The sequence below is a fragment of the Mustelus asterias genome, chromosome 12, assembly GCF_964213995.1.
Source record: "Mustelus asterias chromosome 12, sMusAst1.hap1.1, whole genome shotgun sequence".
Taxonomy (NCBI): domain Eukaryota; kingdom Metazoa; phylum Chordata; class Chondrichthyes; order Carcharhiniformes; family Triakidae; genus Mustelus; species Mustelus asterias.
In genome coordinates this window covers 775,017-787,501 of record NC_135812.1, presented here as the reverse complement: position 1 = coordinate 787,501, position 12,485 = coordinate 775,017, and the positions used below count along the sequence as shown (strand labels likewise).

Genomic DNA, 12,485 nt, shown 5'->3' with positions numbered 1-12,485 from the left:
AATGCGCTGCCAGGCAAGGTGGTGGAGGCGGACATGCTGGGAACGTTTAAGACTTATCTAGATAGCCATATGAACGGAGTGGGAATGGAGGGGTACAAAAGAATGGTCTAGTTTGGACCAGGGAGCGGCACGGGCTTGGAGGGCCGAAGGGCCTGTTCCTGTGCTGTATTGTTCTTTCTTTGTTCTTAATGTTGCAGACAATTTAGTCGCCACGGTCTGGTGGAAGAAAGAGGGAACAGCTAAAGGCTGAAAATCTCTATGGTTCACTGGGCATGAATGTGGGTGCAATCTCGCATTTGGATTGGAAAGACTAAATTTGTGAGGTGTCAAAACATGGCTGCAAGATTCACCTAGTTTGTGCTCGATGTAATTGCACACCAAATGGCAATGCCAGACTGCACAAATGCCAAAGAGAAACTTGAACAAGCTGCTACAACGGTTTGCAATTTGTATGTAATGAGGAGATATATGGAGTCAAGATAAGTACATTTCAGACACTTGTGAAGATTTCATAGAAATCATAGAATCCCTACAGTGCAGAAAGAGGCCATCTAGCCCATCGAGTCTGCACCGACCACAATCCCACCCAGGCCCTACCCCCATATCCCTACACATTTACCCGCTAATCCCTCTAACCTACGCATCTCAGGACACTAAGGGGCAATTTTAGCATGGCCAATCAACCTAACCTGCACATCTTTGGACTGTGGGAGGAAACCGGAGCACCCGGAGGAAACCCATGCAGACACGAGGAGAATGTGCAAACTCCACACACACTGACCCAAGCCGGGAATCGAGCCGAGCTCCCTGGAGCTGTGAAGCAGCAGTGCTAACCACTGTGATACCGTGCCGCCCAATATTTCAAATATTAAATTTTAACATTTATTAAAGGAAAATAATATTTAAAAACACAAGAACACCTTTAGCCAATTAACAGTTCTACAAACATTTCCTGAACGATTTTGGCTTAAATAAATCAAAATTAAACCATCTTTTGATGGCAACAGTCCTATTGATTTTTAATTTATGAAAACAAAATCCAGTCATTTTACCATGCAATGCCCTGCTGCTCCAGGGGAAATTTTACACAGTCTTCTTCCCTCTGAGGGCCGTGGCAGCTGGTGATCACAGGTCTAGCTCCAGCACACACTACCTTTCTCAAAATCCCATAGCCATCCTTTATCAGTCTTCAGTTATAGAGTCATAGAGGTTTACAGCATGGAAACAGGCCCATTGGCCCAACTTGTCCATGCCGCCCCTTTTTTTTAACCCCTAAACTAGTCCCAATTGCCCACATTTGGCCCATATCCCTCTATACCCATCTTATCCATGTAACTGTCTAAACACTTTTTAAAAGACAAAATTGTACCCACCCCTACTACTACCTCTGGCAGCTTGTTCCAGACACTCACCACCCTCTGTGTGAAAAAATTGCCCCTCTGGACCCTTTTGTATCTTTCCCCTCTCACCTTAAACCTATGTCTTCTAGTTTTGGACTCCCCTACCTTTGGGAAAAGCTATTGACTATCTAGCTGATCTATGCCCCTCATTATTTTATAGACCTCTGTAAGACCACCCCTAACCCACCTCCACTCCAGAGAAAAAAGTCCCAGTCTATCCAGTCTCTCCTTATAACTCAAACCATCAAGTCCCGGTAGCATACTAGTAAATCTTTTCTAGTTTAATAATATTCTTTCTATAATAGGGTGACGACATTTCCAAGTGTGGCCTTACCAATGTCTTGTACAACTTCAACAAGACGTCCCATCTTCTGTATTCAATGTTCTGACCAATGAAACCAAGCATGCTGAATGCCTTCTTCACCACTCTGTCCACCTGTGACTCCACTTTCAAGGAGCTATGAACCTGTACTCCTCTTTGTTCTGTAACTCTCCCCAACGCCCTACCATTAACTGAGTAAGTCCTGTCCTGGTTCAATCTACCAAAACGCATCACCTCGCATTTGTCTAAATTAAACTCCATCTGCCATTCATCAGCCCACTGGCCCAATTGATCAAGATCCCGTTGCAATCCTAGATAACCTTCTTCACTGTCCACTATGCCACCAATCTTGGTGCTGTTTGCAAACTTACTAACCATGCCTACTAAATTCTCATCCAAATCATTAATATAAATGACAAATAACAATGGACCCAGCACTGATCCCTGAGGCACACCGCTGGTCACAGGCCTCTAGTTTAAAAAACAACCCTCTACAACCACCCTCTGTCTTCTGTCATCTGTCATCAACCCAATTTTGTATCCATTCAGCCACCTCACCCTGGATCCCATGAGATTTAACCTTATGCAACAACTTACCATGTGGTACCTTGTCAAAGGCCTTGCTGAAGTCCATGTAGACAACATCAACTGCACTGCCCTCGTCTACCTTCTTGGTTACTCCTTCAAAAAACTCAATCAAATTTGTGAGACATGATTTTCCACTCACAAAGCCATGCTGACTGTCCCTAATCAGTCCTTGCCTCTCTAAATGCCTGTAGATCCTGTCTCTCAAAATACCTTCCAACAACTTACCCACCACAGATGTGAGGCTCACCGGCCTGTAGTTCCCAGGCTTTTCCCTGCAACCCTTTTTAAACAAAGGCACAACATTTGCCACCCTCCAATCTTCAGGCACCTCACCTGTGACTATTGATGATTCAAATATCTCTGCTAGGGGACCCGCAATTTCCTCCCTAGCTCCCACAGTGTCCTGGGATATACTTCATCAGGTCCGGGGATTTATCTACCTTGATGCGCTTTAAGACTTCCAACACCACCACCTCTGTTATATGCACACTCCTCAAGACATCACTATTTATTTCCCCAAGTTCCCTAACATCCATGCTTTTCTCAACAGTGAATACTGATGAGAAATATTTATTTAGGATCTCACCTATCCCTTGTGGATCCGCACATAGGTGACCAATTGAACCTTAAGAGGCCCTACTCTCTCCCTTGTTACTCTTTTGCCCTTTATGTATTTGTAGAAGCTCTTTGGATTCTCCTTCTTTAATTTTTTTTTCCTTTGATCTTTTACTCTATCGCTTCTACAGTCCTTTAGAAGTCCCTTTCCTTTCCAATCTTTCATGTTACTTTATGGTTACTATGTTTATAAAAGTAAACTACTCCATCTCATCCATTTACGATCTCCCAATTGTGAAATACAATCATTCACTTTAAATCACTTTGCTTATCTGCCAAATTTAAACTCCTAATCAAGCGAGTCCTCGCATTCTGTTAATTTCCACTTCAATCACTTGCCTTTACACCTATTCCCTATTGGTAGTTTAACCCTGGTAGTGTAACTATCTTCAGTTTCATTAAACCAGTCTCACCCATACTCATACACAAAAGCCTGTTTCACAGTATATATTAGCAATGATGAAAAAATATTGAGAAATCTCATTTATCTCCACATAGAAGAGGAATTATTTCACTGGAAAGACGGAGGCTGAGGGAGACCTGATAGAAGTCTACAAAATTATGAGAGGCATAATCAGGGTGGATAGTCAGAGGCTTTTTCTCAGGGTGGAAGTGTCAATTACCAGGGGGCACAGGTTCAAGGTGAGAGGGGGAAAGTTTAAGGGGGATGTGCAGGGGAAGTTTTTCACGCAGAGAGGGGTGGGTGCCTGGAACGCGCTGCCAGAGGAGGTGGTGGAAGCAGGCACATTAACGACATTTAAGAGCCATCTGGATGGGTACATGAATAGGGAATTTTTAGTTTAGTTAGGGTAACGTGATCAGCATGGGCTTTTTAAACTGAGGTGCGGAGTAGAAAAGCAAGGATATAATGTTAGACCTTTATAAATTAAATGTTTGGCATTTGGTATCCTGCGTTTAACTCTGGACACTACACTTTCGGAATGATGTCAAAGCCTAAGAGAAGGTGCAGATGAGATTTGCTAAAATGGTTCGAGGGATGTGGGACTTTAGTTATGTGGAGAAACTGGGGCTGTTTTTAGAGCAGAGAAGTTTAAAGTTTGGTTTAATAGATGTGTTCAGAATTATGAATGTTTTGATAAAGTAAATAAGAAGAAATTGTTCCCACTGGCAGGAATATAGATAAGGGAGTTTACCTGGAAGGTGAAATTGAGGAAGAAAGGGAGGGCAGAGAACTACAAGGCACAGTATGATGCATTTGTACGATAGGTGGCTTGCAATTATGTCATAACAGTTGACAGCAAAACTGAGTGAACATGAGGAGGCTATCTGGCCTCTGAGTCTGTCCCATCTATTATTTAAATCATGGCTGATCTGTACCTTAATCTCATTTACTTGTCTCCGGTGGCACAGTGGTTAGCATTCCTGCCTCACAGCGCCAGGGACCTGGGTTCAATTCCAGCCTTGGGTCACTGTCTATGCAGAGTCTGAATGTTCCCCCTTGACTAGGATCTCATGGGATAAAGCGGGAGGTGGCTAGATGGGTGGAGAACTGGCTTGGTCACAGAAGAGGGTGGTAGTGGAAGGGTCTTTTTCCGACTGGATGCCTGTGACTAGTGGTGTTCCGCAGGGCTCTGTATTGGGACCTCTGCTGTTTGTGATTTATATAAACGATCTGGAAGAAGGTGTAACTGGGGTGATCAGTAAGTTTGCGGACGACACAAAAATGGCTGGACTTGCAGATAGTGAGGAACATTGTCAGAGGCTACAGAAGGATATCGCTAGGCTGGAAATTTGGGTAAAGAAATGGCAGATGGAGTTCAATCCAACTAAATGCAAAGTGATGCATTTTGGTAGAACTAACGTAGGGGAGAGCTATACGATAAATGGCAGAACCATAAAGAGTGTAGGTACGCAGAGGGACCTGGGTGTGCAAGTCCACAGATCCTTGAAGGTGACATCACAGGTGGAGAAGGTAGTGAATAAGGCATATGGCATGCTTGCCTTTATAGGACGGGGCATAGAGTATAAAAGTTGGGGTCTGATGTTGCAGTTGTATAGAATATTGGTTTGAACAAAGAACAATACAGCACAGGAACAGGCCCTTCGGCCCTCCAAGCCCGTGCCGTTCCCTGGTCCAAACTAGACCATTCTTTTGTATCCCTCCAGTCCCATTCCGTTCATATGGCTATCTAGATAAGTCTTAAACATTCCCAGTGTGTCCGCCTCCACCACCATGCCTGGCAGCGCATTCCAGGCCCCCACCACCCTCTGTGTAAAATATGTCCTTCTGATATCTGTGTTAAACTTCCCCCCCCCTTCACCTTGAACCTATGACCCCTCGTGAACGTCACCACCGACCTGGGGAAAAGCTTCCCACCGTTCACCCTATCTATGCCTTTCATAATTTTATACACCTCTATTAAGTCTCCCCTCATCCTCCGTCTTTCCAGGGAGAACAACCCCAGTTTACCCAATCTCTCCTCATAACTAAGCCCCTCCATACCAGGCAACATCCTGGTAAACCTCCTCTGTACTCTCTCCAAAGCCTCCACGTCCTTCTGGTAGTGTGGCGACCAGAACTGGATGCAGTATTCCAAATGCGGCCGAACCAACGTTCCATACATCTGCAACATCAGACCCCAACTTTTATACTCTATGCCCCGTTCACGAGGGGTCATAGGTTCAAGGTGAGGGGGGGGGAGGTTTAACACGGATATCAGAAGGACATATTTTACACAGAGGGTGGTGGGGGCCTGGAATGCGCTTCCGGGCAAGGTGGTGGAGGCGGACACACTGGGAACGTTTAAGACTTATCTAGATAGCCACATGAACGGAGTGGGAATGGAGGGATACAAAAGAATGGTCTAGTTTGGACCAGGGAGCGGCACGGGCTTGGAGGGCCGAAGGGCCTGTTCCTGTGCTGTATTGTTCTTTGTTGACTGCGTGGGTTTCCTCTGGGTGCTCCAGTTTCCTCCCAGACATGCTGGTTAGCTGCATTGGCCGTGCTAAATTCTCCCTCAGCGTACCTGAACAGGTGCTGGAGTGTGGCGACTAGGGGATTTTCACAGTAACTTCATTGCAGTGTTAATGTAAGCCTACTTGTGACACAAATAAATAAACTAAAACTTGCTCCATATCTTTTGATACATTTACTCAATAGAAATCTATCAACCTCAATCTAGAAAATTTCAACTGACCCCAGCATTCACAGGTTTTGGGGAGCAAGTTTCAGACTTCCACTACACTCTGTGTGACGTTATCGGGCAGTGTTGCTGTATTTAAGAGTAGGGGAATGGGACTAAATAGCCGTCTGTTTAAGGTAACCGATTTTATCGAGTGAATGTTCTATAAAATTCTGATTCCCATGTTTTTGTTGCATGTTTGCAGGAAACTTCACTCAGAGAAGAAACTGCCGAATGGTAAGAGGATTGTTTGTCTATCGATCAAAGTGAAACTTCAATGAAAGCCTGGCAGTCAGCCTTCCTCAGTGCCTCCTAATTATCATATAAATAATTATTATAAAATGTAAGAAGTAAATATTAAAACTAAGTATGTGTGTACGCACAGATTAGAAATGAGAGGCGAGTCCAAACATAAAAGCTAAAAAAGTTATGCAAATCAATCTTTGGCTTGTCTGTGAGTAGATGATGAAATGTTGCAGCCGTCAATTTGGGTGATTCCAGTAATGCTGACTTCAGAAATTGAGCAGTTGGTTTGGAAATTCTTTGTACTGCAGGTTAGCTGTCTGTGTGAAGTTTGCACATTCTCCCTGTGTCTGCGTGGGTTTCCTCCGGTGCTCCGGTTTCCTCCCACAGTCCAAAAATGTGCAGCTTAGGTGGATTAGTCATGCTAAATTGCCGCTTCCTGTCCTGAGATGTGTAGGTTGGAATAATTAGCCATGGTAAATTTGTGGAGTTATGGGGATAGGACGGAGGAGAGGGCCTTGGGTAAGATGCTCCGTCGGAGAGTAAGTGCAGACACGATGGGCCAAAAGGCCGCCTTCTGCACTTTTGGGATTTTTGATTTTATGAAAGCATTTGTCCTGTTTCCTTTTCAACTATGGCTTTGCTGACTTGCTTCCAGCAATCAGAGAAAGACCTAGAACCTGCCAGCAGCAGGGATACTGAGTTGATATTCTTCAGCTGTCACATCCCAGCACAGAAGGGCTACAACACCAGATTAGCACACACACCAGGCTGCAGCTCATTTGTAACTGCTTTTCTTGTGTATTCCTGGAAAGGGGACTACACAAACATGTCTGGAATGTAACTCGAACAGAATTCCCACTCACCTGAAGAAGGGGCTTGGAGCTCCGAAAGCTTGTGTGGCTTTTGCTACCAAATAAACCTGTTGGACTTTAACCTGGTGTTGTTAAACTTCTTACTGGAATGTAACTCAGGAGATGGTTCCTGCTGAGATGGTAATCAGCCTCCATTATCTCCATTACAGTTCAGTTTTTGCATTGCATCCCTTCTTCTGAAATGTGTCTGACAAAGGATGGAACATTCCATTGTCTCCCTGGGGACTGAGTATAATCTACATAGGAATTCCAGCAAATGGTTACTTTGCTGTCTCAGACAGTTTTTGCTTGTATGCCCTTCTTTTAAAATGCACATGTCTTACTTAACATTTCAGTATGTCCATACATAATTTGGAGCTTTGATTCATTGTCATGACTGAAGTGATGGCACAAATGTGTCCACTTAAGTTGATGTTCGCTGCAACATTCATCCTACATTGACACTACTGCATTCTAGGTTAGTATGGTTATCATACAAATCATATGGCACTCAACTGGACTAACTCATTTGTGTATCAATTTACTCCCTGTCCAAAAGGACAAGGTTGCAGTATTTTACTGGTTGGTGCATAGTTACCAGATCAGTCCTGTGGCCCCCACCCTGAACTCAGCAATGCTGCTCCTAATCGATTGCTACATGTTTTAAACTAAAGGTGATGTAAGAAGAGAATTGTCCAGGGAAGTTTTTGGTTTTCCAGTCTAATTTCTTGCCGATAATTTTTAATACCTCACCAATCAGAAAAGGACACAGGTTTCAGCCATACTGCAGAGATACAGCCAGAACTTTTGAATGCAATTTATTTATTGGTGAGGTGGAACTTCCTTGCTAGTTTCTACTCCTCCCAAACTGACTGATTCAGCATCGCACTGGAGCTCAGCTATGCCGCACAGATGATGGACAGCAGCAATGGCTGAAGATGTGCATTCAGCTGGCTTTCCAACTATGGATGGAGCTCAGTGTGCACAACCATTACTGTGGAGACGAGGGCCACGTATGAGCAGAGCAACTCCTCTGCTGTGTGTACTCACCATTCATTTGGATCGTTTCTGCTCTTTTCCAGGGTGCCAAGCCCTTGTTCTCCAATCCACAAATGTTCTCCGGAAGTATATCTCCATCCTGGACCTGCCAATCAGCTGGCTGAGGCCCCACCATGTGATGTATGTATTACACAGTTGGGAATATCAAAAGGCCAAGGTAAATGGAAGCAACAATGTGAGCTGTTTAATCATCAGATTCTTGATAGGTTTTGCCTGATTGCACCCACTCAAATACTAAACAAGTCCTAAATAACAGGGACAGGGTTCTAACAATGGCTGGGCTCTGACAGCACATTGGAATCCCTAATTCCCAGTGTTACAATCACCCCCACCATCCCCCCCACCCACCAGTGGGAATTTCCATAAATGTTACGGTTGAGTTACTGGCTCGGTCAAAGAAGACAGAGGGTAGCAGTGGAAGGGTGCGTTTCTGAATGGAGGGCTGTGACAAGTGGTGTTCCTCAGTGCTGGGACCTTTGCTGTTTGTAATATATATAAATTATTTGGAGGAAAATGTAACTGGTTTGATTAGTAAGTTTGCGAACAACACAAAGGTTGGTGGATTTGCGGATAGCGATGAGGACCATCAGAGGATACAGCAGGATATGGATCAGTTGGAGACTTGGGCGGAGAGATGGCTGATGGTGTTTAATCCGGAAAAATGTGAGGTAATGCGTATTGGAAGGTCTAATACAGATAGGAAATATACAGTAAATGGCAGAGCCCTTAAGAGTATTGATAGGCAAAGGGTACAGGTACACAGGTCACAAAGTGGCAATGCAGGTGGAGAAGGTAGTCAAGAAGGCATACGGCATGCTTGCCTTCATCGGCCGGGGTATTGAGTTTAAAAATTGGCAAGTCACGTTGCAGCTTTATAGAACTTGGAATATAGTGTTCAATTCTGGTCGCCACACTACCAGAAGGATGTGGAAGCTTTGGAGAGGGTACAGAAAAGATTCACCAGGATGTTGCCTGGTATGGAGGGCATTAGCTATGAGGAGAGGTTGGAGAAACTTGGTTTGTTCTCACTGGAGCGATGGAGATTGAAGGGAGACCTGATAGAAGTCTGCAAGATTATGAGAGGCATGGACAGAGTGGATAGTCAGAAGCTTTTTCCCAGGGTGGAAGAGTCAATTACTAGGGGGCATAGGTTTAAGGTGCGAGGGGCAAGGTTTAAAGGAGATGTACGAGGCAGATTTTTTACACAGAGAGTGGTGGGTGCCTGGAACTCGTTGCCGGGGGAGGTACTGGAAGCGGATACGGTAGTGACTTTTTAGGGGCGTCTTGACAAGTACATGAATAGGATGGGAATAGAGGGATATGGTCCCCGGAAGAGTAGGAGGTTTTAGTTAAGTCGGACAGCATGGTCAGTGCAGGCTTGGAGGGCCGAAGGTCCTGTGCTGTAATTTTCTTTGTTCTTTGAGTGACCACAATCCCATGGGAGGCATGAGAAATTCAGAATCACTGTTTTATTATGATGGGGCTGAAACCACTAGGGCGTTTTTTGTTATGGTCTCCACACAAATTGAATAGCACAGTTCACTGGAACAGTATTCCTTTAACCTTTCGTGCAATGTTCTAAATTGTGTGTAGCCTAATAAACAGTGGCTGTAAATTATACCCATCCCAGGAGTGTTTAATGGGGACAGTGTAGAGGGAGCTTTACTCTGTATCTAACCCCGTGCTGTACCTGTCCTGGGAGTGTTTGATGGGACAGTGTAGAGGGAGCTTTACTCTGTATCTAACCCCATGCTGTACCTGTCCTGGGAGTGTTTGATGGGGACAGTGTAGAGGGAGCTTTACTCTGTATCTAACCCCGTGCTGTACCTGTCCTGGGAGTGTTTGATGGGGGCAGTGTAGAGGGAGCTTTACTCTGTATCTAACCCCGTGCTGTACCTGTCCTGGGAGTGTTTGATGGGGACAGTGTAGAGGGAGCTTTACTCTGTATCTAACCCCGTGCTGTACCTGTCCTGGGAGTGTTTGATGGGGGCAGTGTAGAGGGAGCTTTACTCTGTATCTAACCCCGTGCTGTACCTGTCCTGGGAGTGTTTGATGGGGACAGTGTAGAGGGAGCTTTACTCTGTATCTAACCCCGTGCTGTACCTGTCCTGGGAGTGTTTGATGGGGGCAGTGTAGAGGGAACTTTACTCTGTATCTGACCCCGTGCTGTATCTGTCCTGGGTGTGTTTGATGGGGACAGTGTAGAGGGAGCTTTACTCTGTATCTAATCCCGTGCTGTACCTGTCCTGGGAGTGTTTGATGGGGACAGTGTAGAGGGAGCTTTACTCTGTATCTAACCCCGTGCTGTACCTGTCCTGGGAGTGTTTGATGGGGACAGTGTAGAGGGAACTTTACTCTGTATCTGACCCCGTGCTGTATCTGTCCTGGGAGTGTTTGATGGGGGCAGTGTAGAGGGAACTTTACTCTGTATCTGACCCCGTGCTGTATCTGTCCTGGGAGTGTTTGATGGGGACAGTGTAGAGGGAGCTTTACTCTGTATCTAATCCCGTGCTGTAGCTGAGAAGGTGTTAGTGAGTAATGATAGTGTTGCCATGATGATGCTGGGTGAAACTTTAAACTGTGAATGTTCACACTGTGGCCATTCTGATTGCATGAACTCTTTTGGTGCAGATTAATAGTTTGTTTTCCTTTTTACAGGAAGCCATGTACTGTCACCAGAGCCAGCTAGTATGGTTCCGTCGCCTCTACCTGTACATCTCCCGTTACATGTTTATAAACACTTTCCATTTAATGTCACAGTGAACATTTGATGACAGCTCTCTTTCTGTTGTATGCCTTCAAGCTACTGGAGATCAGTTTTCGAAGATACTACTGCCTGAAAATTGTATTAGAGACTGGGTTAATATATTATTAACAAAACTTTCACGGAATTACATAGAAATACGATGGCAACTAAAATCATGGCTGGAGTTGCTGGGGGTTCTGTGATTGTGCTTTTACACTTTTTGGATAATTGATCTAATTCCTTTGTACCATAACAATAAACAGTCCTGTGGTGAACAGCACAGCTTCAGCTCATTGAGGCACGATGCTGGCAAAAACCTTTGGAAGATTTTGCATTTGCGGGCCACAGATTCCTAATATAGGCAATCAACTAGTTATAAGTAATTTTAAGATAGTTTATTAAGAAACAACAGTTTAGATATAGTGCATTAATTAATGTTGTTCAGCTATTCTCAAGAGTCTTATACTACGCAGAAAATACAAGCTTATTAAAGGCCTTAATTTCTCAGTTCAGACGGGCAACATGATCGGTGCAGGCTTGGAGGACCTTTCTTTGTTTTCTTTGCTCCTTGTTCTTACACTTTTAATGTAATGGATCTGACGGTAATTAAACCTTTAACTCAGGGGTGTTGAACTAAAATGATCCAAAGGGACAGGTTTCTTTGTTTGAAAGTAATGAGGGGCCAGACCAATATGTTTCATAAAAGAGATATCCTTAAAGATGTATGTAGCGAGACCCAGATATTCCAGTTATAAAAACTTTAATAAGTCTAACATGTGCATTACAATAGCTATTGAATAGCAAATAAAATTACCAAATATTCAATTATCAGAGAAAGAATAGATGAAAATGTCACATAACTATTAAGTTGATCTGTCTGTGCCAGACACCTGACTTTGTTTCCTTCAGGGGCTTGACAGGGTAAATGCTGAGAGGATGTTTCCCCTCATGGGAGAGTCTCGGACCGAGGGCAGAGTCTCAGAATAAAGGAGCATCAGTTTAAGACTGAGATGAGGAGGAATTCCTTCTCTGAGTGTTGAGAGTCTTTGGAACTCGTTGTCAAAGAGAGCTGTGGGGGCAGAGTCCTTGAGTATATTTGAGGGTGAGACAGATTTTTGATCAGTAAGGGAATCAATGGTTGTGGGGAAAGGGCCAGAGTGTGGATACGAAGGATGTTGGGTCAGGTCAGCCGTGATTCTATTGAATGGCAGAGCGAGCTTGAGGGGCCAAATGTCTACTCATGTTCCTATTTCTTACGGAATTTTCCTAGCATCTTGGATTGAGTGGAAGCTACTTTTAGAATAACATTCAGATGTGTCAGTCAAATTAGAGTACAGTTTGGATTTGCTACTATTCATTCATGAAAAAAGTTGTTCGCATAAATATATTGCAAACTTTTCCTTTGGTTTCGTGTCACAATGAAAACAGAGAGTTCCATTTGCAGTTCTGTAGAAGTAGTCCAAAGATGTGCAGATCAGGTGGATTAACTGTGGTAAATTGCTCCTTAGTGTCCAA

The 12,485-nt window shown here is 44.2% G+C and overlaps 1 protein-coding gene across 4 annotated transcripts in view; it reads left to right on the top strand.

The window, feature by feature from the left end:
* pigl (phosphatidylinositol glycan anchor biosynthesis, class L) overlaps positions 1-11,793 on the top strand; it is an 84,074-nt gene extending 72,281 nt beyond the window's left edge. Inside the window, exons 5-7 of one of the 4 annotated variants that reach the window (XM_078224583.1) lie at positions 6,274-6,305; positions 8,248-8,344; positions 10,883-11,793. In XM_078224583.1, coding sequence (XP_078080709.1) covers positions 6,274-6,305; positions 8,248-8,344; positions 10,883-10,913 — 160 coding nt within the window. In that variant the 3' untranslated portion in view covers positions 10,914-11,793. Of the gene's footprint in view, positions 1-6,273; positions 6,306-8,247; positions 8,382-10,882 lie in introns of all 4 variants that reach the window. The other 3 variants (XM_078224580.1, XM_078224582.1, XM_078224581.1) reach the window with 3 other exon arrangements.
* Positions 11,794-12,485: the final 692 nt, after the last annotated feature.